The sequence below is a fragment of the Periophthalmus magnuspinnatus genome, chromosome 21 (genome assembly GCF_009829125.3).
Source record: "Periophthalmus magnuspinnatus isolate fPerMag1 chromosome 21, fPerMag1.2.pri, whole genome shotgun sequence".
NCBI lineage: Eukaryota > Metazoa > Chordata > Actinopteri > Gobiiformes > Gobiidae > Periophthalmus > Periophthalmus magnuspinnatus.
The window spans coordinates 17,868,250-17,892,437 of NC_047146.1; the positions used below are offsets into that span (position 1 = coordinate 17,868,250).

General features: G+C 40.6%; 1 protein-coding gene across 1 annotated transcript in view; it reads left to right on the forward strand.

Moving 5' to 3' along the window:
* The window catches only part of LOC117389738 (contactin-associated protein-like 5), an 88,985-nt gene that overhangs the window by 8,845 nt on the left and 55,952 nt on the right, over positions 1 to 24,188 (forward strand). Inside the window, exons 2-3 of the mRNA XM_033987459.2 lie at positions 16,416 to 16,563; positions 20,828 to 21,031. Of these exons, the coding sequence (XP_033843350.2) occupies positions 16,416 to 16,563; positions 20,828 to 21,031 (352 nt within the window). The remainder of the gene's footprint in view (positions 1 to 16,415; positions 16,564 to 20,827; positions 21,032 to 24,188) is intronic.

The window sequence follows — 24,188 nt, forward strand, 5'->3', positions numbered from 1 at the left end:
TTACCAGATAATACCCCATAGAACTGTAATACTCTCACTTTACAAAAAATCCATTAAGCAGAACACGTCCCCTTTACAATTCACTAAACCCATGTGTTCTGAATATTCATGCACAGTTAGCTGGACTCTGTTAGCGCCGTCTTGCTCTCATACATTTGCCAGAGTGTGTTAAATGATTACAGAGGCTGGGGTTCCCTCTTGGAGCAGACTGGGGAGAAACGTGGAAGAAATACGCTGAGCCTGCAGGTCCTGGCCCTGCATAAATCACAATAAGGGCCCTGCTAACTGTCGCCTGCCGAGTGGGTTATCTCAGACACAAAAAAAAAAAAAAACAAGATGAGAATACAGCGTGAATACAGCAAAAACGATGGAACAAACGTGGGGAATGATGGAGATAGTGAAAACAGTGCAAGGAGGTGGGTCAGAGGGGTAGTTCGGATTGACACTTACAACTTTGAACGGTTCAAATAGGCTCTACCAACTGCGTTTATTAGTTTTATGATATTTTGACTTTTGATGTGTACTTTTTTTTACTCATTTTTAGGCTGCTGTGTTCATCTTGAAAAGAGGATACCAATACAAATGTGTTCAGATCAGCTCGTTTTTAAGATTTTTTTGTCCAAAGACTATTGAACGGGAAGGTTAGAGACCAGCACCAAGATGGGCGACAACGGCTCAGTGGTTAGAGCACCCACCCACCAACCTGTAGGTCAGAAGACTGATTCCCACTGGGACCAAGTTCTGCTGTTGTTTGGCAAGATGCTTCACTCACCTAGTATGAATGTGGAGTTTGCATGAGTGTCGGTGGTGGTCGAATGAGCCGATGGAGCAGACTGGCAACCTCGCTTTAGTTAGTCTACCCCAGGACAGCTGTGGCTACAATAGGAGTACCTACCTCCTTTTTCCTCCCATTCCCCTGTACCTACTTGTGATAAGTCAAAGAAAAAAGTCAGACTCTGTGTCATAACTGTAGAGTTTTAAAATATCACATAGTCATTTGTTAACTAGTGAAAGTTCAGCAAAAGTTCTCCAACGTGTTTTTTGTTAATGTCTCAAATTTAGATGAGGTGGGTAGAGTAGCTTAATATTGTACACAAGTAAGAGTAACGATACTTCAAAATAATATTACTCAAGTAGAAATGGTCCAAGAAATGACTCAAGTAAGAGCAACTTAAAGACTGACTGTCTGCACATAACATCTGATTTATAATTTCCAGTTAATGGAATTTGAAGGACAAAACATGAAATGATATCGAAAGGAGACTCAAATCATATCATATTGTCAGCTAAAAGTTTTGTCACTTGTAGACTTACTCATAACGAGAAGAAGGACCAAAACTTTTACTCAAGCCAGAGTACTATTACTCTTAAAATTCCATTTCTGTGCTGCACTGAGGGCACATTGCCGGTTTATCTTAGCCTGTGTGATTGGAGGTATAATACTCCCTACAACAGAAGCATAGCTAGACTGGACTGCACTAGACTGGAATGGACAGCACTGGGTCCTGTACTGATGGTAAATAAACTTCTGCGTTCGAACTGCAGCGTCATTCCTCTCCTCTTCAACTTTTGGGCTACTACAGTTTATTCTACAACAGTTACTTCAAAAATATTACTCAAGTAGGAGTAAAATATACAGTTATAGTACTGTGAAGAGTTAAATTTCTTTTAAAATTTACTCTCCGTGGTTCTCGGTGTCCCCTCATTGGCACAAGATGTTATCAGAGACAGTGGAGCTGAACAGAACATGCATGCTGACATATTTTTGTGGTTAGTCTCTTGCAAATGCACACATATCCCAGCGATGCATAGTCCATTTCTTCCTTCCTCTGACAAACCGCCGCATCCCGACTATAAACACACACCTTTTTCTGAGTTATGACTTTGCCACACCGGTCCGGACTATCTAACGTCGCCCCGAGCCTACCTGTCTGCTATCCATCTCCCTGATAGTTCTAATCCTGGTTTTATCGACCCGGCAGGAGCGGCACCTGCCCGGAAGCCCCTCGCACCTGCCACCTCCACGGGCCCATCGCTCACCCCGCTCCTGCCTCCCTCTGCCCCCGCGGTCATCCTTCTGCTCCGGTCCGGCGGCCATCTTAGAACAGTTCGTCTCAACAGTTGTCGTGGCCAGTGTCCCGCGCAGTCCGTTAAAATGATGAGTGGTGTAGCCGCCGAGACAATGGAGGCGATAAAAATAGCGCGGGGCTCGTTTTACCGTTGGGAATGTGTGATGCGTGTGATGTGGTGCGTTCAGAGGCATACAGTGAACGCAGCGCTGTGTGAAGAAACAGTAGCTTTAACAGAGCTATAATATTTGTGTCATGGTCTTCATGTGGACGTTGGTTAAATTTATGTTGCCGATATTGATTGAATATTGAGTCTTCACAACATTTTTAATAATTATAAACAATTCCATGACCAAAACATTTGTAACCTATAAAAAAAACATGTTGATTAAATATTGGACTTTATTGATTCACAGTGGAAATTACTTGGATACAATAGCTCACAATTCAAAATACAAAATACTTCTTGAAGATGGGGTATTATGCAAACACTTTTTTTGTTGTTCCCTCATCAAAAACATTTTACATTTTAGATGTCATTCATGCATATTTCAGTATTTTAGCCATCTCTCCACGACAGGTCTTCATAAAAATGCAAAAACGTGATACAAAACTGTACACTACAACTTGACAAACCTGATGTGGTGTGCAGTAGTTTCATTTGCAGGATGCACGCTGACTGTGCTCTGAAGGGGGAGTGACTTTGAGTGAAGAGCAAAAAGGAGCAGAAACTCAGAGCATCAAAAAACTCAAGTAAAACAAGTTAATACGTTGTTTTGGACTCATATAGCATTTTCAAAACAATAAAAAGTAACATGGTGATCTAAATATGTTATGTTAGCAATTAATACCCCATACAAGTAAAATACCCCTCTTTAAGACAAAAGCACACTTTATAAATCCCTCGTTAGGGAAATTCATTCAGAGCTATGAAATTTTCTAGATACTGTTATTTTTGACCAAATGTTTAAATGGTACCTTCAGCCCTTACCTCACCCCTCCAATTTCTGTATTAAAATTTTGGCCTGTATTGGTGCCCTTCAGAACCAAACGAGCCTCATTCACTTCCATTATTAATTATTAATTAATCTTTTCAGCCTACTTTAATAAAGACTTCATATAATGTTTCCAACTAAGCATCTAAGTTGAAAATTAAATAATTAGGAATTTTTCATGAGGTGGCCCCTCTGAACCCCAAGGGGCCCCTATAAGTTCATCTGAAGCTGCCCTGTTCTAATACAGACCCCCTGTAATAATGTAACATGTAATCATGTACATCACGTATCATGAATGTGTTGGTGAGGAGTCAGGGGAGTGGGGTTTCTCTAATAACTTTCTTTTTTTTACACAAACAGAAGGAACATGGTCGTTACACCACATATCATCCCATCATCAGGCTGGTCATTTTGGATGTATTCTGAGATAGCCTACCTTTGTGGTTAATAATTGCACAGTGCTACCCTGTCATCGTTGGGTTCTCCCAGGCACCACCCTGTGTAGGTCACGGGATCATTGTTGATCCACAGCCCCAATCCTTCCTTAAAGTGCACATGGCAGGTTAGATTACACATTTCACTAAAACATAGTTAACATCAAAGGCATTTAAGTTTTTTCTAAAAAATCTTGATAGAAAAATGCCTTCCTTGTGCATAAATTGTTTCCGCGTTTTGGATCGAACTGATAGGACTCCATTTTAAAACTCACTGTTACTTCCTGCATTTTTGTACTTTCTGTTTTTCTCTTGCCTTCACAAACTGCCACTTAACTGATGTAAAAGTATGATGAATATTTACCTTGGGTACAATCCCACCAAAACAGGTAACAGGTTTGAAAATGATATTAAACTGTCAAATGCACTTTACATTACATTAGATTTAGACATTTAAACCACAACATTGAAGAATACATTTTAATGCTATTTAGTTTTACACTGTGACACATGTAGATTTAAATTGCAAGTATAAAATGGAAACAGGTCCATTGTCTTCCAGTTTAAACTGTAGAGTTGATTTATGCCTGCAAGTACAGTTGAAACCAGAAGCTTACATACATCAGATTAAACTTTTCCTGTTTTAGGTCAAAATTATTTCTATTTGAAAAATGACAGAAAAAAAATAAAGGTTAAGCAAAAGTGACTCTTGTCAGCTTTAAATTTTGTTAGAATGTTGTTACCTCATCACTAACATACCTGGAGTTGTGTTTTGTTTCATTCACACATGTTTGAGTAACCCTTTATTATTAGTTTATCTACATCTCCAAAGCTTAAATGTTACGTTGCACTTGTAATGTCTTGTCGTTAACAGCTAACTTTTTGCATTTGTTTAGTAGAGCTTTGAAATTCCAGGGCTAAAATCATCCAAATAATTCTAGTTAAAATGTATGGGGTTTAAAGCTGTATTATGACATGACATGACAAGGTGGAACAGAGTGTTTTCCTTTGGAGAGAAGAATTAGCCTAAATTTGCAGGGTTTGTGTGTCAGACTTGTGTGAATGAAACAAAACACAACCCCGGGTATTTGATGAGGAAACATTATAACATAGATCCGAAAGTAGCGTAATATGGGCACTTTTTAAAAAATGTGAGTGGAGAAAGTGCAGAGCTGTGAGTGCGTGTCAGGGTTGGTGAAAAAGAGCCATAATGTCGCAAAAGTTTACTAAAGTATGCATAAATTAGTCTCAATAGTGATGAGGGAACACCAAGTTGATTTAGCATATCTCATTTGAATGTGTTCATTGTGTGTTTTATAGACCTACATGCCGTGATTCTGTTAGACCAATCCCTGCTTGTCCCTCTGTCATTCTGCTCACAAAATCTCTCTCATAGACATTGCGAATGGAGGCAAGGCTTCCACCCAAAGAGTTACAATGGATCTAAGAGAAACACAGATGAACAAAGGCAGACATGTAGACATATTTAAAAGAGAAGACGTTCTTTAAAGGGACCCTATGTAAGATTTTGATTTTAAATTCCATAAACATGATCTATCTGTGTTGCTGGATACAAGGTAACGTTCATATTAAATAGAGCTTTTAGTGATAACAAATGGAGATTTATTCTTAATTACAAAATGCTGGACATGATGGCCAGGTTGGTTGTTATAATTTGGTGTTTTAGTTCTACGGACGATTGTCCAGTCAGAAAGTAGAATGAGCCTCACATGTGTCTCTCACTTTGGATGCCAGTTTCAATCAGTCAATACCACTTTTTGTCACTATCACTATATTTGTCTCTGAGGGGCAATTTAAGCACAGTGAGCAGTGAAATACAACAATCATAGAAACGTCAAACAAAGGTCTCAGTGCAGTTCTACAGGTAGGGTCATCAGATCATGTGTTATAGCAGTTGAGCTGAGTAACAGCTCTCAGGACAAAAGAGTCCCTCCTCTCTGTACTGAAGCCCTAGTATCAGAGGAGCTTTAAGGGAGAGTCGGGTGAACTCTGGAGACACAACAAGAAAGCCTCTCCTAAGCCTCACTCTGCTTTGTTGTTTTGGTCGGTGATGAGACGAGCCATTCTCTGCAAGTGTTTTCTCTGGAACATCTTCTGCCATATTTGGTGTAGAAAGTGTGTAGTATTTCAGAGCCATAGAAATCATAAAATCTCCGTAAAGACTTGTCAGATGCAACTGAAGCAACAGCAGGGGATGTTGTCGCAAGGTGGCTGCTCCATCTACCAGACCAAAGCCAGAGATTTTACTTTCTGTTTTTGGTCATTTTATTACTCTAAACAACAAAGCCAGAAAAAAATAAAATAAAATAGTAATGATAAAATAATCTAGTGCTAGTTCAGCACTGTAATTTACTGTTCCAAATGTGTTTAGCAAAGGTAACAGCCAATAAATGTAAACGTAGCAGTTAAAATCCAGTGAAGACTACAAAATAAACATTTATAGCGCTAATAACACATATAACATGACAAAAGAAAACTTAAGTAGCAGAAAAATATTGTTACCATTGTTTTCAGTCCTCTTAATTCAGAAATTATTTGATTAAATCCTTTTTGATGGGCAGACTAACTTGTAAGTAGTATAAGTTAGCATCAACTTGAGGGCGTATTACAGCTGCACTGTGTATTACCATCAACATAAAACAAACACTACTGTATATATATATATATATAGTGTATATATATATAGTGGCTGTTTATATAAAATCTAAAATAAGTGAAACGTATTTTTTTGTGGACCTCTAATTGCATTGATTCTGGTGAAATGCTCAAGTGTCCTGTCCCAACATGGAGGCTGTTCAGTTGGAACATGCTCCATAGGCCTAGAGCGCTGGTGTGGCTTCTATGATATCTATGTTTCAGAGCCATCTGGTTAACATAGTTATCTCCATGCAGGGTTGCCATGGATACAGAAAAAAAACACACAATCCAATAGTCCTTAACTATTGTCCTTTGAACTGTGCATGCTGCACTTCTTAGTTGGCCAAAATGCCAAAATGTTAAGTAAAAAATTTAAGATAAAAATTTTAAACATTTAAAAAGTATCAGCCAGTCGGCCACAAGAGCAGTGAACCATGACCATGGCACCCACAGAATGCTGTGATCCATCCTGCTTTAATCTTAAAAAGACTCTCTGATCTGAATGGTCACTACCTAAACCCCAGCACCTGCAGCCAATCATTACTCAGTGCTAGTGCAGCCTCTGCAGCTCAGTGAGTGAATTCTGAGCTTTTTACATGAGGCCTGTCCATATACTGAGAAAAATGTGTATATGCAGATTAAGGTACTGGCAACGGACTCCGAGTGTATATCATGGAAGTAAAGTAGTAGTAGTAAGATCTGAAAGATGAACCAAAGATGGCTCAGTTTGCTCCCATGTTGTCGCCAGACCTCTACAGGGAGTTAATCACGTGTGAGGGAATTAGGAATGAGTGAGTTTAGCGCCTCGACCAATGCCTCACATGTGTCAAAAGGTGTTCACTGAGTGTCTGTCGCTGGGCAATATCGCTCTGCATTTGCATAAAGTTGACTTCAGTTCAACTCTGCTACTCTCAGGTTGCTTGGATCGCACCATTTTCCTCTCCACTTCCTCTAGTCTCCTCTGCTCCATCCTGCATAGGAAATGGGAGCTAGTCACTCACGACGCTCTTGGTGTGAACACAGGGTCATTGTAGACATTTACACCTCCTCATTGGAGTAGAGTGACTGTAGACTACCAATCAGAAGCTAAAATATTCTTATATATTCTGTTAGTTTTAATTAAAGCAAATGGAGTGGACTTCAGTTTTATTTTATATTAAATATCATGATTTGGTGTAATACGCTGTATTGGAGGTTTTCAGATGACATCACAATATTGTATAGACCAATAAGATTTAATACAGATGAGGGCAGCTAAAATAAATTTTGTTTAACTTTAATTTTGTTGTGACAGCCAATTCTAAGATCTAGTCACTAATAGAACGGAGCAGGTCCAACATTTGTGAATTTACCTCATATCATATCAGATTATATTTATTAGTGGCCAGAACCAAGAATCAGTATTTTAGCTGCCACCCATCTGTGTTAAATAATATTATTGTGATGTCTTCTGAAAGCCAGCAATCAAGAGTCACTCATGTCTGTACATTGATTTACTGAATGTGTAAACACTAGTAGTTGTAGTGTGTTATTAATTAATATAAACAGCAACACAGTATAGACTATGATGTAATGACCAAATTCAGATATGTGGATCAAGGAGCTCCTCATAGGAGATCTCTAGTCTCCTGCAGGAGAACATATCAAAAAATAAAATGTAAGAATGCTGTGGCATGCAGTGAGAGCAATCAAGGCAAGCAATGTCAAAGGTCAAATGAAATCTAAAATCATGGTGCGTCAAAAGTATAATTAAATAGTTTTGAAACATATCCAAATACTCCCGTCTGTGAGAGGTGAGTGTGAGCGCACTATTCGAACGCAGGGCTGTGTTCGTTTGTGGCACATGAGGACTTAGTATACCCTACATGCTCCTGTTTGACCCGTGCACCTGTCTGACCAGTGCACTTCCCTTGTTAGTGTCTCTTCATGAATGCACATTATGTGTTGTCCGTTACACATGTGTAGAGCTGCCATCTGGTCACTCATATGGTTTCTAGAGGGATAAAAATAACTACATAGATAACAATAGTACTGAAGTAGTGAACAATAGTATATGTCATTCAAAATAAATATACTAATTTGCAATGTAGTTTGTATAAATAGTGGTGTTATTGTTATCGACTTAATGATGTTCACCCCAAGTCTGCATTCCTACCCATAAAAGTCGCAGAGTGCTACTACTGTTTTAAAAACACAAAATACAATTAGCCTAAAGCATTTTATTTATATAACTAAACTACACTTGACATACATTACTTCCAGCATAATCATCCAATCTCTAAACCAGCCTGTCCTCACCATGGACAGGAAAATGGTGAGGCTACATTGTGCAGCAGTGTGCAGCACAATGGAACTCCGATCATAGCTCAAACACTGTGTTTAGAGTCAGAGGTCGTCACTACAGATCGTACTCTGCCCTACTCATTGCCCAACTGAAGTCCCACTCTCAGAGCCTGTTTGGGGACACACTGGAGGAGGACCGGCTCCCTGCTGATGTGGCCTGACAGGAGCTCCAGGGACTGGAGTACCTTTTCAGCCAAAGCCCAGAGCCTTGTCACTGAAGGACATCACAAGTGATGGCCTTGCTGAAGAGCAGGACGTCCAAGCTGACCAGCCCGACACTCAGGAGGCCTACCAGAGTAGGTTGTACTGTAGGCCCAAGAGGAACATTCTGTACTGTAGGACCAAGATGGACAGTCTGTACTGTAGGACCAAGATGGACAGTCTGGAGGAGGTTGCAATGGTGTAAAGGCTGGACATGTCTAACTATGCTCAGCAGGACATCAGTGTCAGCCACCATCTCCAAAACCTCCTCCATCTCTACCACTGTGCTGCCCTCTGCTTCACACCAAGTCCTCCTGCCTCCTGATTACCCCACTCGAAGCACTGCAGGAACCAGGGCTCTTTGTGCCACACAGAGGAGCTCCACACCTCCTCATTACAAGAGAAAGCTCCAAGCTCGAGCAGGGACATGCAGCCTAAAGTCTCTTGATGTACCAGTCCACCTCTTAAAGAATAGGCACTGCAAAAGGGTATGCAGTCTGTGAGCAGTTTAAAGAGGATGTGGTGTGGATAAGTTATAAATGATGTAAATTTGTGCATATTGTACATATTATAAACATATTAGTAATAATATATTACTCATAAAACATGAAATACAACATTTAAATTCAAATAATCTACAGCTTTATTTAATTTAGTAGACTACTGCTTAATAAAGTCACAAATGTGGAAAAAAAAGAACAATGCTGATCTGTTAAAAGATATATTAGAGAAAACAGGAATAAACAGTTAGTGGTGTGGAAAACGGCTGTCATTGATAAAGAGCATGATGGGACATCCTGCGGTTCATGTGTTACACTGTGCCTGCTCGTAAGCATAAGCATTGTTCATTAATACATTATCTAAAATAAACATAATATTAAATATAATAAAGCATACAATGTTTAATGAAAAGAAGAATGTTTTTTGGCAGCCACCAAGAATATAGGAGCTATTAACACAACTCAAGCAACTCAGCTAGGACTCCACTAGAATTAAATATGACTGTAGACTTAACAGCCAATCACTTTTACTTTGACTTACAGTACTATCCAGACCATTGAGACGTGCAAGTTCAGTTGTAATTGCAGTACCTTTTTTTAACTACTAGATATATACAGTTCCTTTAAATTCCAAATAAAATGGTTACCTCCGCCTCGCTCCATGTCATCAGTTTCCTGACATACATGAAACTCTTCCCATTGAATGTTTCCCAAACTCCCAATGACATGTGGGCTGAAAACAAACTAACGTTACTTTATGATCTGCTGGTTAATTATGATTTTCTTTGTGTTAGTGATTAAGGTGAAGACAAAATGTACTTACTGTCATTATCTGATGCTTCAGTTGGACCTAGAAAATCATAGAAACTATTTTGTTGTGTAAATGAATATAATTTAATATAACTTTATTTGTATGCTCCAAAATGAATGAAGTAAAAACACAAACCAAGAGTAAATTCTAGATTACATTTAGACTTAAACATCTGCACCCACATGCCCTCACTGCCACTGCAACGCCAACGAAAAGCAACACAACCAGCAGCTTCATCACGGACACGCTGATAAAGAGAAACATAAGAAATTATTGTGAAAATGAGAAAACTATACCAATAAATGAAATAATAAATAAAAAAGTGGACGTAGTATAGTAAATTCTGACCTGTCTAAGAAAGCCTGTCACTCTGAGCACTGGTTACATCAAAGTCCAGTTGGGTAATCAGTTATCAGTTAAGTTTCACATAATAAAACTGCACATTAGGTCACTTTAGGGCTGTTGGGCTCACACACACACACACACACACACACACACCAACAGCTTTGAGTCACCTGACCTCCAGACCTACAGTGTGAACGTAGCCATCAGTGAATAGTCATTAGGGGTGTTGAAAAATTTAAATTCTTAAAAAGATCGTGATTCTACATCTTTACAATTCTGGATGAATACCAAATTCTCAAAAAAGTACTTTAGCAGTGTTACCGCCACATTGTCTCTGCAGAGTTTGCACACTTTTCTCTTTGTCAGTAAACTGAAAATAAGTCTGTGTGTTGTATTAAATATGTTTAAAAACATGTGTTGTGCCATTACTTCATTAAAAATTGTGGTAGTGTGTTTAAGTCATCGTTTGCCCTGTGGACACCCTTTGACGCCTGGAAATTTGTTCCATAAAAACAATTAACAGAACCGGTGACGAAGTACAGCCCTGGCAGAGTCCAACATGCACCGGGAATAGGTCTGACTTACAGTTACAACATGATTACTGCTCCTGCTCCGGTCATACAGGGACTGGACATCACTTAGCAAAAGGCTCCGGACCCCATAGTCATGGAGCACCCCCCAAAGGACACCATGAGGGACACCATTACAGGGAATTTAGGGATTTCATCATATACGGTCCATAATATCATCAAAATATTCAGAGAATCTGGCGAAATCTCTGCACATAAGCGGCAAGGCCGAAAACCAACATTGAATGTCCGTGACCTTTGATCCCTCAGGCAGCACTGTATTGAAAACAGACATGACTGTCTGTTTTTAATACAGGATATTACCACATGGGCTCAGGAACACTTCAGGAAACCATTGTCAGTTAACACAGCTCGTAGTTACATCTCCAAGTGCAAGTTAAAACTGTACCATGCAAAGCGAAAGCCTTATATCAACAACACCCAGAAATGCCGCTGGCTTTTCTGGGCCTGAGCTCACCTGAGATGGACTGACGCAAAGTGAAAAAGTGTGCTGTGGTCTGACGAGTCCACATTTCAAATTGTTTGTGAAAATAATGGATGTTGTGTCCTGTGGGCCAAAGAGGAAAAGGACCATCCGGACTGCAAACTTCAAAATGTATAGAACATTTTGCACATTTGTACATTATCTTTTGTATTGCACTTTTCATATGTAAATTGTTTTTTAATGTTTGTGACAAAGGACTACAGATGGAAATTAGCATTTTGCAAAATCTGGTGCAGCCATCTTTTTAATGCATCTGCACACTGTCCTTCAAATAAATAAATAAATAAATAAAAGCATTTGTGATGGTTTGGGGGTGTGTTAGTGCCCATGGTGTGTGTAACTTCCACATCTGTGAAGGCAACATTAATGCCAAAAGGTACACACAGGTTTTGGAGCAACATACGCTGCCATCTAAGCAACATCTTTTTCAAGGTTGTCCCTGGTTATTTCAGCAAGACAATGCCAAGCCACAGTGTGCACATGTTAGAACAGTGTGGCTTCATAGTAAAAGAGTGCGAGTACTAGACTGGCCTGCCTGCAGTCCAGACCTGTCTCCCATTGAAAATGTGCGGAGCATTATGAAGCGCAAAATACGACAACGGAGACCCCGGACTGCTGAGCAAATGAAGTTGTACATTCAGCAAGAATGGGAAAGTTTTCCTCCTGCAAAGCTTCAACAATTAGTGTCTTCAGTTCCCAAACACTTATTGATTGTTGTTAAAAGGAAAGTTGATGCAACACAGTGGTAAACATGCCCCTGTCCCAGCTTTATTGGAATGTGTTACAGGCATCAAATTGAAAATGAGTGAATATTTGCATAGAAACAATAAGGTTTATCAGTTTGAATATTAAATATCATGTCTTTGTAGTTTATTCAGTTCAATATAGGTTGAAAAGGATTTGCAAATCATTGTATTCTGTATTTTTTAGTTTTACACAGCGCCCCATCTTCATTGGAATTGAGGTTGTACACTATAGAGAAACAAGTCAGTTTACATTTGTAACCTGGAAGCCCTTATCTTCCCAACACCTCCGGCCGCTCCATCTCTCCGCTGCTCTCCTTCACCTCATCCCTCTATCCAAAGCACCTCTGCAGATGAGTAATGGGCAGCTTGCAGGTCACCCGGGTTAGTGGAAGAATTCAGTGTGTATGTGTGAGAGAGGAGAAGAAGAGACAGACTGGGATAGGGAATGAGAGATAAATAAATAGAGAGGGTGGAGAAGGAGCAAGAGTGATAGAGAAAAAGATAGAGGGAGAGATAGAGAAAAGAAGGGGAGAGATGAGTGTGCATGTGTGTGGGTGTGGGTGTGGGTGGGTGTGTGTGTGTGGGTGTGGGTGGGTGTGTGTGTGTGTATGTATAAGGAGAGAGTGAAAAAGGGAGGCAGAAAGAGGCAGTGTTATTTTGTCCACATGAACTCCACCTCCTCCGGCTTTGGTTCCTGGCTCCTGCGCTTCTGCAAGCCATGAGGATCTTATCTCTTTTATCAAATGTTATGTAGAAGGAAAGAGGGAAGGAGAGAATCAGAGAGAGAGAGGCTAGGAGATATGTTTAGAGCACAGGGCAGAGGAGGAGAAGGGAGAGTAGAGGAGAAGAGGAGAGGGGAGCGAGGGTGCCCTTGAGGGTGCCCTGTCAGCAGCAGGCTCTGTGCTAGATTACATGTGTAGTTGTTTGGCAGACATCTTGAGCAGGAGAGTCTATCCACTGCACAGTTTGTTTAAATTGACTCTTAAGCCATGTTGGATTGTTGTTACTTTATCAAGGACATACCTGGGGTTTGTTTTATTCACATGTTTGATGTCTGTGTAATCCCTCAGTCATCCAGGTCTGATCCATAGTAAAAGCCAAAGTAAAATCTGTCAACTAGACAAAACGTTTTAGGAGTGAAGACGTTTCCCTGCTCATCCGAGCTGCTTCTTCAGTTCTGATCAGATTACTGGTGGACACTGCCTTATATCTGTCTGAAGGCAGGAGCTAACTACACTGAAAATGGAAACAGTTGCTGTTTACAGTTTCTGTATGTAAGCTAGGCCTATTGAGCTACATTAAGTGTGCACTGTGATTATTCACGCTTTTGAGTAATACTGTCTGATTATGCCGTCTACATCTACAAAGCTCAAAATGCTCTGTTCCACCCTGTGATGTCACAAAGAGGTGTTTTTAAGTTAACAGCTACCTTATGTTTAGTAAAGACTAATGGAAAAAAAAATAAAAATCCTGTTTATGTTACATGTACCTGCAATATATTTTTTTAAATATGAGTTCGCCAACACTGGTCAAACGGCACATTTACCAAACACACACTCGTATCCAGAGGTGGGTAGCACACAGTTAGATTTACTTGAGTAACTTTTTGAAGAAATTGTACTTTTCATTTCTACAAATGGCAAAAACTTTATGTGATATTAAATAATTAGAATATTTGTGTTTCTTGCACCACTCCTTCAGATATATATAAATTTTCTTTTTCAGTTTGTCTTGTCTATCCTTCACTTCAAATTATAAATCAGATGTTATGTCCTGACAGTTTATCTTTAAGTTAAAGCAGAACTAAGTTACTTTAGCCATAGCACTCCCCCTACAGGTCACTTGTGCAGTGTGCAAGCAACAAAAAGCCTCAGGTGAGTAATGTTATCTGACTTTATCTTATACAAAAGCCTCTTGTAAATATATTGTGTATGTGCTCTGTGAGGTTTGACGATGGTAATGATGGTGGTGTAGATGCAGTTTTGGTTTGTCAGCGTTTGTAACTACAACTAGTAAATACTATGTAAATAAATAATAACATTCAAAAGTCTCCCCGAAATTCCTCAATCAATCTCTCAAGGGGTTGATCTAACACAAATGCGTTACTGTTAGCCTCGGGATGACTTTACATCAGGGCTAAATTTGCACATTGCTGTAGTTTACATATCCTGCATGCAGATGAAACAAATCAAAAGACATATACAAGCCTTTGTCAATCTAACGGTATTTGTAGGTAGCTCCTTACATTGGTGGCAAGATAACTGCAGAGTAAAGCAAAGTATTATTCCAATTGCATAACTAGAAGAATGATTCCACAAGTAATGCATATAAAACTTATGTGATCAATAACAACATGGCCAGGTCTGCATGGCTCTTGCACCCTTCTCTTTCCTTGAGCCCTCTCCATTCCTCAAACGCCTTTCCCAGATTGAACACTGGGCATTTATTCCTGTAGTCAACTGTGGACAGTGCCGGTGATTGGTGTGTCATTAGCTCGATTACCTGTTTATGGTGTGTATACTGAAGAGCCGTAATTCAATTTGACTATCGCGAGAATGAGAACAAACTCCCGAGAGTTGTCTGCGTGTCTGTTTCTTCCACTCAGAGACAGTTGGGGGAGCCAGCAGACCTTCAAACTCTCCAAAATCATCTTTGTAACCACAAGAGGCACTTTGAAAGACATTAAATAAGTTAAAAATGTTACTTAGTCCTGCTTTAAGTAATACTTTTTTTACTCTGACTTGAGTAATTTCTTGCACCACTATTTTGTACTTCTTCTTGAGTAATATTATTTTGAGGTAATGTTACACTTCCTTGCTGATATCAGAACATTACAAACAGAACTGCGCTTGTACATTTGTAAAACCAGAGGAGAGCAACCAAATAGATATGAAAATAACTACACTTACAAATTTTGCAATCTGTAAACTCCAAACGCACATGTCAATCCACAAGAATCTACCTATGTACTCATATGTTTTGGAAGAAGTGAATATACTGCGGATGATACAAGCCACATGTCAAGCTAAACCAGTGAAGAGCCTTTACAGCTGCCCAGCGCTGCTTTTGATTGGTCACCTTTACAGTTTATCTCTACTTTTAGCCAATCACTGTAAAAGGGCCCATATTACGCTGTTTTTCTGATGTTATATTGTGGAAATTTCCAATATCTGTTGAACAAAGGGTAAACCGTAGCTGTTCATTTGAAAACTGACACTTCATGACGTCACAAGTTGGAACCAAGCATTTTGAGCTTTGGGGATGTAAACACAATCATAATGCAGGATTACTAAAATGTGAATGAAACAAAAGCAACTCCATGTATGTTTTTGATAGGGTAACAGTATTATAACATGACTTAAAGCTCACAAAAGTAAATTTTGTGTAATATGGGACCGTTAATCACTCTTCATAGTTAAATAATGAGCCTGTTACATTGACAGTAACTACAATGGTGTTATAGCAGATGAAAGTGTAATTAATTACTCGTTATTGATAAAGTAACAGTGTTACTATCTATGTCATTCCCAACATGGTCTGTAACTGAATACTGTATTCTTCCTATCAATGGCAAGCAATTTGATGAAGAGTTTGCTTTTGTTATGTCAGTGTTGTATAATTCGTGTCCATGTCTTTTCTGTTGAGACCAATCCTGCAGTGTGACATTTTGATTGCAGCACATAATGGCTTTTTCTCGAATGCAGAAAATGAAGTTGTAATGATATGTTTGAGTGCTGTTGTGCCTTGCTGTTTTGCACATGGAATATGATCTATAATTATTGATCTGTGTATCTTGTTTACATTGCCAGTTGGAATTTACGCGTGATGTTTTTCTTCTTCGGGACTGTCTTGGTGATCAAAAGAAAACTAGATTGGACAGAACTGTTGCCCAGAATATGATTTTCAAAAAGAAGAGATCATAGTTTGAAGCATTTGCCAGTAGTGCACTAATAAGCTTCATTCAAGTCATCATTTTTTAAACTTTCATGGCTGTTTTGTTGTCACTATGATGTATATAAGAACCAGAAGATACCTTAATGGATTACCATGGATTCTGCCACACCCTCTTTAATTCCTTCAGTTTTATTATGGTGTTCCCAAATACTAAGGGCCTAACTATACTTTTCTGAAAACAGGACATTACTTCTTCCTATTTATGACTGTTTGATAGAAATATAAGAGATAATGATTTTATTTATGTATTAAGTGTAATAATATTTAATATTTGTTGTGTTTCAGACTTTTGAGGGGAACACAAACGCAGAGGGTGTGGTACAGAACAGACTGTCTCAGCCTGTGAGGACTCGCTTCCTCCGCCTAGTGCCCGTGGACTGGAACCGCAGCGGCTGGATCGGACTCAGGCTGGAGGTCTACGGCTGCTCCTACAGTCAGTACAGCACCATACACATCACAACATGCCTAAAGAAGCTGTCATATGTGTATATGAATGGAGACATATTATGCAGGACCTTTTACCCTTGTTATACTTTTGACCCCTCATCAAAAACATAGCCGGTGTTTTGTGTTTTTGTTTCATTCACACTTGTTTCATTAATCCATTTATTCTAAGTCGTCTTTTCTGAGCTCTCCAAAAGCCTCTGATCACAGTCTGCCATTTAGTTGAGTCATAGATAAAACTTTGGACTTCTCTTGTGCAGTTTTTAAGTCCATAAACCGTCACAGTGCAGTAAAAAGGTGTTCACAAACAACACATGGCACTATTAGCATAGCATTCACGGAGTATAAAAATAATTGTTCAGTTTCCCATTGTTTATTCTCGTTGCGGACAGCACGTGAAGCTCAAATGCCTAAATGCCTCTTTGGAAACAGGTGAAGTTAATGATACACTGCATGGCCAAAAAAAAGTCGCCACCAAAAAAAAAAGGTCACACACTCTAATATTTTGGGCCGCCTTTCGCTTTGATTACGACACGCATTCGATGTGGCATTGTTTCGGTTTCGCTTCTGCAATGTCACAAGATTTATTTCCATCCAGTGTTGCATTAATTTATCACCAAGATGTTGCATTGATGATGGTAGAGTCTGATGCTGCACAAAGCCTTCTCCAGTACATCCCAAAGATTCTCAATGGGGTTAAGGTCTGGACTCTGTGGTGGACAATCCATGTGTGAAAATGATGTCTCATGCTCCTGAACCACTCAATTTGAGCCCGATGAATCCTGGCATTGTCATCTTGGAATATGCCTGTGCCATCAGGGAAGAAAAAATCCATTGATGGAATAACCTGGTCATTCAGTATATTCAGGTGTCAGCTGACCTCATTCTTTGAGCACAGACTGTTGCTGAACCTAGACCGGACCAACTGCAGCAACCCCAACATATTTGCTTAGTTAAATCCAGGTGATGTCTTATTTTTTGGGCCAGGCAGTGTATTTGCTCAGAGATACTTTGAAAAACACTTCTGTGAGCATAATAATACATGCATTAGGCTTATGCAGAGCTTTTCGAGACTCTCAAAATCACTTTACAATTTGTTACATTATTCATTCCTTCCATTCTGTGGTGATGGTGGTGAACTACTATTGTAGCCACAGCATCTCTGGGTCACACTGATGGAAGCGAGGCAATCTTTACCATCAACCTCCCCGATCACCACCAACACTCACATACCACATTCATACTAAACAAGTCTCGGAAGTGTTTTCCCTAAGGACACAACAGTTTTTACCACTGATGCCCCAATAAGACATCTGATATTCCCAGCAGTCTGCCATCCAAGTACTAATCAGACCCAGCCTTTCTTAGCTTCTAAGAACTGACGAAATCAAGCTTTTTACAAAGACATTTGGCCACTTATTGACATCACAAGCTAGAATCACCCTTTTGTCCGCCAGAGAAATAAACATGTTAATATGCTGGATTACTCAAACAAGATTGGAACAAACAAAACCACTACAATGTTTTTAAAGAGGAATCATAGCGTATTGAAAGTTTTATAAAGTTAGTTTAGCATAGTATGGGACCTTTAATATCAAAATGTATGCAGGCAATTTAATTATTCTCCTAAATGTACTAAACCAAAGCTGGGAATTCATGAATACATTTATACAATTTATTTACAACCAAACAAAATCACATGTCCCTACAGTAAAACATAATACAGTATTTCATCATTTCAACAAGGTAGGATTTGATAAATAGACTCCCCATTTTCTGATTATAATTCCATGGTTCAATATTGCGCGTCTTATTTGTTATTACTCATCGGGTCTGGGGGATTTGCAGAGTCGTCGGCCCGGTAATGAAATTTGTGTGAGGCGTACAGAAGGTAGTTTTTATGCATAGCTCTGCGGTGGCTGGGCCTCAAATCCATAAATGTATGCTAGGCTGAGGAGGGCCCCTGGAGAGAGCGCTTTAAAACAGGAATCTCAAATAAAACCACTGCAGCTCAAAATACAGCCCCACTGTATGCAATAAACACGATTGTACAAACAGATGAAGTTACGTGAGGTTTAAAGCGGAACGAAACACAAAATCTACCTTTTTCACAACTAAACTGTGTCTATTGTGTTATAATAGCATGGTCTACTATTCTTAGTCAGTACATTTCCAGCTTTCTGGTCAAAAACGCCTGAATCTACGTTTGTGCTGCCTTCAGTGGCCTCTGCAATTTTGAGTAGTTGGTGACATCACACAGGACTGGCACCTGGCTGCAGGGGATGGAGTGTGAAGTGTGGATACTTAAAGAGTGATACTGCTCTTCACATGTCCAGACCACGTCCCTCCTCCCCCCTCACTCTCCCCTTTAGTCCTCCAGGTACAGCCCAGTTCAGCAGCTCTATTTGAAATGTGGCTGTGGGCGGAGTTTAGGTGTTTAGTCCCACTTTAAAGGACAGACATTATCCATTATTTGTAGTGTTAGTGGCCCTTTAAAGGTACAGTATGTTACTTTTTTGGTGCAAGGTTTGCCACTTGCTTGTTGCCATGGAGATATTGTTGCTTTGCGTAGAATGCCCCACAGTATGGCAACAAATGTATCTATTTTCAGGAAGGAAAACAGGTCAGCAGGTGGTGACCAAAAAGTTACATATTGCACTTTTACACATGGACTCGAGTACTTTCCCTTTAGAATTTCATGTTTTTTGCTTTGCCAAAAAATGATTAGGAACAGTAGACAATGCTATTAAAGCAGCATATACACAGGTTAGTAGCAAAAAAGTGTATATATGTTCAGTGTCAGTAGTTCAGCGTTTAGTTCCACTTTAAGATATCTGATATCTCTGACCTAACAATATGGGGAAATTTTAAACTGAGTGATTCTTCAATTTATCATTTAATATTGTCATCAACAGGCTTTTGTGACTTGTAAGTAACCTAAAGTGAACTATTGCAGCGTAAAATATGTTTCTTAAGTAAAAGTATGCCATCTGAAAACAAATAAAACTTGACAACTAACCACCTATGGCATTTGACCCATCTTTCTACACAACTAGGGGAACCTGGAGCTGTGGGCAACTGCAGCTCAGCCAATGAAGACTCGAGAAATTCAGCCAAGAGGACCTAGTTGGAGGATATACTTATTGTTGTAGTTATCAAAGCACCTAGAGGAAACCTTACCAGAACATGCAACATTCACAAAAAGAGTCAAACTGATCAAGAATTAAAAATGGGACTTTCCCCCATGCTTGTGTTAGCCCTTGTGGAATTGATGCTAGTTTAGTCAAATTTTATGCAAATTCACTAAAAAACACTCTTTATAAAATTCCAATATTTTGTAAAGGTGTTCTTGCCTGTGGGCTTTATTAGAGAGCACAGAAAAGTATGAAAAGGTGAGTTTCTTGAATATGCAATGAAGGTCTAACCACCAAGCCACACATTTAATGTGATTGTAATCGGACGTTTGTCCAATCAATCCTAGCTCCTGCCAATTTATTTGAGGTTGTGTCCTCGGGCAAGACGTGTCACCCACAGCCTCTGTAGGAACGTGGTCTGTAAATAAATGTGTAATTAGTTGTAGACGGAAAGGCCGTTAAATCAGCTTGGCTTCCCTGTTTCTTTCATTCATCCCCAGGGTAGTTATGGCTACTGTAATGGTGGTGTGTATAAATTGGAATTGTGTCGTTTTGTTTTTGGCCGTTTAGATTTGAAAAGATAGAATTACATTTTTTTTTTTTTACTGTATTACTTGACGTTAAAAAGGAGGTTTTATAATACTACACACTAAACTAAGCATTCATTCAAAAGGATTCTAAATCTATAGTGTGCTAATAATAATAATAAATAAAGTGCATTGGATTTATACACTGCACCATCAGAGCCTCAGGCCTCACTCACACACCACATTCCTTCAAGGTGGGAGAAGTGTCTTTCTTAAGCACACTAGAGCCACTGCTGCCCCTTTATGATATCTGGTCTCCCATCTCATTAGGCCTGCCCAAGCCCAGCCTTGCTTAGCTTCTAATATCTGCTGAGAGTGAGCACAGTATGTAATTACCAGTAGTGGGTAGCTTGTCATTGAGATGTTCTGTTGCTCTTTGTTTACTTTTTGATGTTATTTTTTGCCAATACATCTCTATGGATATTTGGTGCATTTGGTCAGTAATGTAAACTTTTTTTTGGCTCTGTAATAGCATCATTCTGTGTGACATAATTTTATTTCTAACTCGTTTTTCTCTCAATGTCTTCTGCAGAGTCGGACGTGGCAGATTTCGATGGCCGCAGCGCTCTGTTGTACCGGTTCAACCAGAAGTCCATGTCCACGGTGAAGGATGTGATTTCGCTGCGCTTCAAAAGTCGACAGGCAGAGGGCGTCCTGCTGCATGGGGAAGGGCAGAGGGGGGACTACATCACCCTGGAACTGCACCGTGGCAAACTGGCTCTCTACCTCAACCTGGGTCAGTACCACACAGGAGTACCAGGATACTAATGCTACTTCAGTACTAGAACTTGCCGTAACAATATGATATCAAACTGGACCTTGTGATTGATTGGCAAATCCAGAACGATATCTCTGTTTTTATACAGAGGGATATCGGTCTGGTCCTCTGTCGCATCTCAAGCCAAAACCAAACATCCTTGGGCAATCAAATATTACTTTTACTCAGGGGTGTTTTTTCACTGAGGGCCACATATTGAAACATATTCCGAGCCAGTGGTCAATACAGCAAGTCATTCACTTGTGTGGATTTAACACAGCTTTGACAAAGCCACTGTACCTTTGATAAGACTTGGAACATAAAGTTTAGGTCTGTATCACAGTGCAATGTTTGTTATGCAGATTACAGTCATATAATTACTTACTTTTGCAGTACAAAGTAGTTTGTATCTTCATTTGGGCCAATTCAGCAAGAGCCCTGAAGGCCATTTGTCTGAGGGATACGTTTGGTCCCCGGGCCATAGTTTGGACAGGCCTGCTTTTTCTGATAACAATTGCAATGCTGATTTATTCTTCATTACAAAAACATTGGGCATGATGGCCAAGTTGTTTATGTTATAAATTGGTGTTTTGATTCTCAAGATGATTATACATAGCAGAATGACCTGTATTTGGGTTGTCAGTTTCAATGCAGTTCCAATCCACTTGGTTTAAACCTAGAACAGTGGTTCTTAACCTGGGTTTGATTGAACCCTAGGGGTTCAGTGAGTCAGTTTCAGGGGTTCGGTGGAGGTCAAGACATGCACCCGACTCATATGATTTGCGGACTGCGAGTGTCTCCAGAAGCCGGCCGTGTCCCAATTTGACAAATGCACCCTTCGATGTGCCTACCGAAGTACCCGCCCGACTTAAATGTGCCATTCTTTGGTGAATTGAGACACAGCATGAGACACTGCCAGAGTGATGCCCCAGCGTTGACTGGGAGGATCCCGGCGACAATTGCGCTCTGATTGGACATTTTCAAGGAACCATGAAAGCACATTACCGTAATGACAGTAACATATTTAAAGAGCCACGGTTCATTTTGTGCACCAGTAAAACACACGTGTCTTGAATTTGAAAAAAATCATATTTTATTTTTCAATAAAGAAGGGTTCGGTGAATGTGCATATGAAACTGGTGGGGTTCAGTACCTCCAACAAGGTTGAGAACCACTGACCTAGAAGGACTCTGATCTGAATCGTACGTAAACCCCAGCACCTGCAACCAATCATTAATCAGTGCAAGTGCAGAATCTGCAGCTCAGTGACTGAATTCTGGAGTTCTCTATAATCTATACCCAGGTTCCGTTGTAATTGTAATACACTTTTAAAATAGTAAGAGTGCAAGCTACATACGTCCATCCATCCATTTTCTTCCGCTTATCCGGGGCCGGGTCACGGGGGCAGCAGTCTAAGCAGGGACTCCCAGATTTCCCTCACCCCAGACACGTCCTCCAGCTCCTCCGGTGGGACCCCAAGGCGTTCCCAGGCCAGCCGAGAGACATAGTCCCTCCAGCGTGTCCTGGGTCTTCCCCGGGGCCTCCTCCCGGTGGGACATGCCCAGAACACCTCCCTAGGGAGGCGTCCAGGAGGCATCCTGAGCAGATGCCCAAGCCACCTCAGCTGGTTCCTCTCGACGCGTAGGAGCAGCGGCTCTACTCCGAGCTCCTCCCGTGTGACCGAGCTCCTCACCCTATCCCTAAGGGTGCGCCCGGCCACCCTACGGAGGAAACCCATTTCAGCCGCTTGTATCCGCGACCTTGTCAATTCGGTCATTACCCAGAGCTCATGACCATAGGTGAGGGTAGGAACGTAGATTGACCGGTAAATCGAGAGCTTCGCCTTTGGGCTCAGCTCCTTCTTTACCACAACAGACCGATACAGGGACCGCATCACTGCAGACGCTGCACCGATCCGCCTGTCAATCTCACGCTCCATCCTTCCCTCACTCGTGAACAAGACCCCGAGATACTTGAACTCCTCCACTTGAGGCAGAGACTCACCACCCACCCGGAGAGGGCAAACCACCTTTTTCCGGTCGAGAACCATGGCCTCGGATTTGGAGGAGCTGATTCTCATCCCAGCCACTTCACACTCGGCTGCAAACTGCCCCAGTGCCTGCTGCAGGTCCTGGCTCGAAGAAGCCATCAGGACAACATCATCTGCAAACAGCAGAGATGAAATCCTGTGGTTCCCAAACCAGACCCCCTCCGACCCCTGGCTGCGCCGAGAAATTCTGTCCATAAATATAATGAACAGAACCGGTGACAAAGGGCAGCCCTGGCGGAGTCCAACATGCACTGGGAACAGGTCTGACTTACTGCCGGCAATGCGAACACAGCTCCTGCTCCGGTCATACAGGGACCGGACAGCCCTTAGCAAAGGGCCCCGGACCCCATACTCCCAGAGCACCCCCCAAAGGACAACACGAGGGACACGGTCGAATGCCTTCTCCAGATCCAAAAAAACACCTGTGGACTGGTTGGGCAAACTCCCCTGAACCCTCAAGGACCCGATGGAGAGTATAGAGCTGGTCCAGTGTTTCGCGACCGGGACGAAAGGTCACCACACTGCTCCTCCTGAATCCGAGGTTCGACTATCGGTGGGATTCTCCTCTCCAGTACCCTGGAAGCCACATACAGTTCCTTTAAACTGTATATTTATGGTTATTCACATTTTTCCCTACTGGAGTTACTTGAGAATTTTTTTATATGATCTGCTGAGGTTGAGCTCTAGATAATTAGCCTCATTTTGTAATCGCTAAATAATGATGAGGTTTACAGACAAACTGGGCGCACATTAGCAAATCAATGCATAAACTGAAATTAAAGCATTACTTCTGAGTATCTATTCAATTCTTTTCAATTCAGAAAATGAGACTCATCTTGTTCAAATTATAAAAATGCACAAATCAAAATGAGGTCAGATACACTCGCTGCAGTATTCACACAGTATTCACGCAGTATTCACGCAGTATTCACACGAGGGGGTCTATCCAGGGAGCATCGTGGGATGGGTTTAATTAAACTAATGGCTGATTACTGTAAGAGGAGGAACACATGTTTTCATTGCCATGGAAACTGAAACGCGCTCTTTAAAGAAGGCATATGGTGTAAATCAAATTGGATGTTTTGA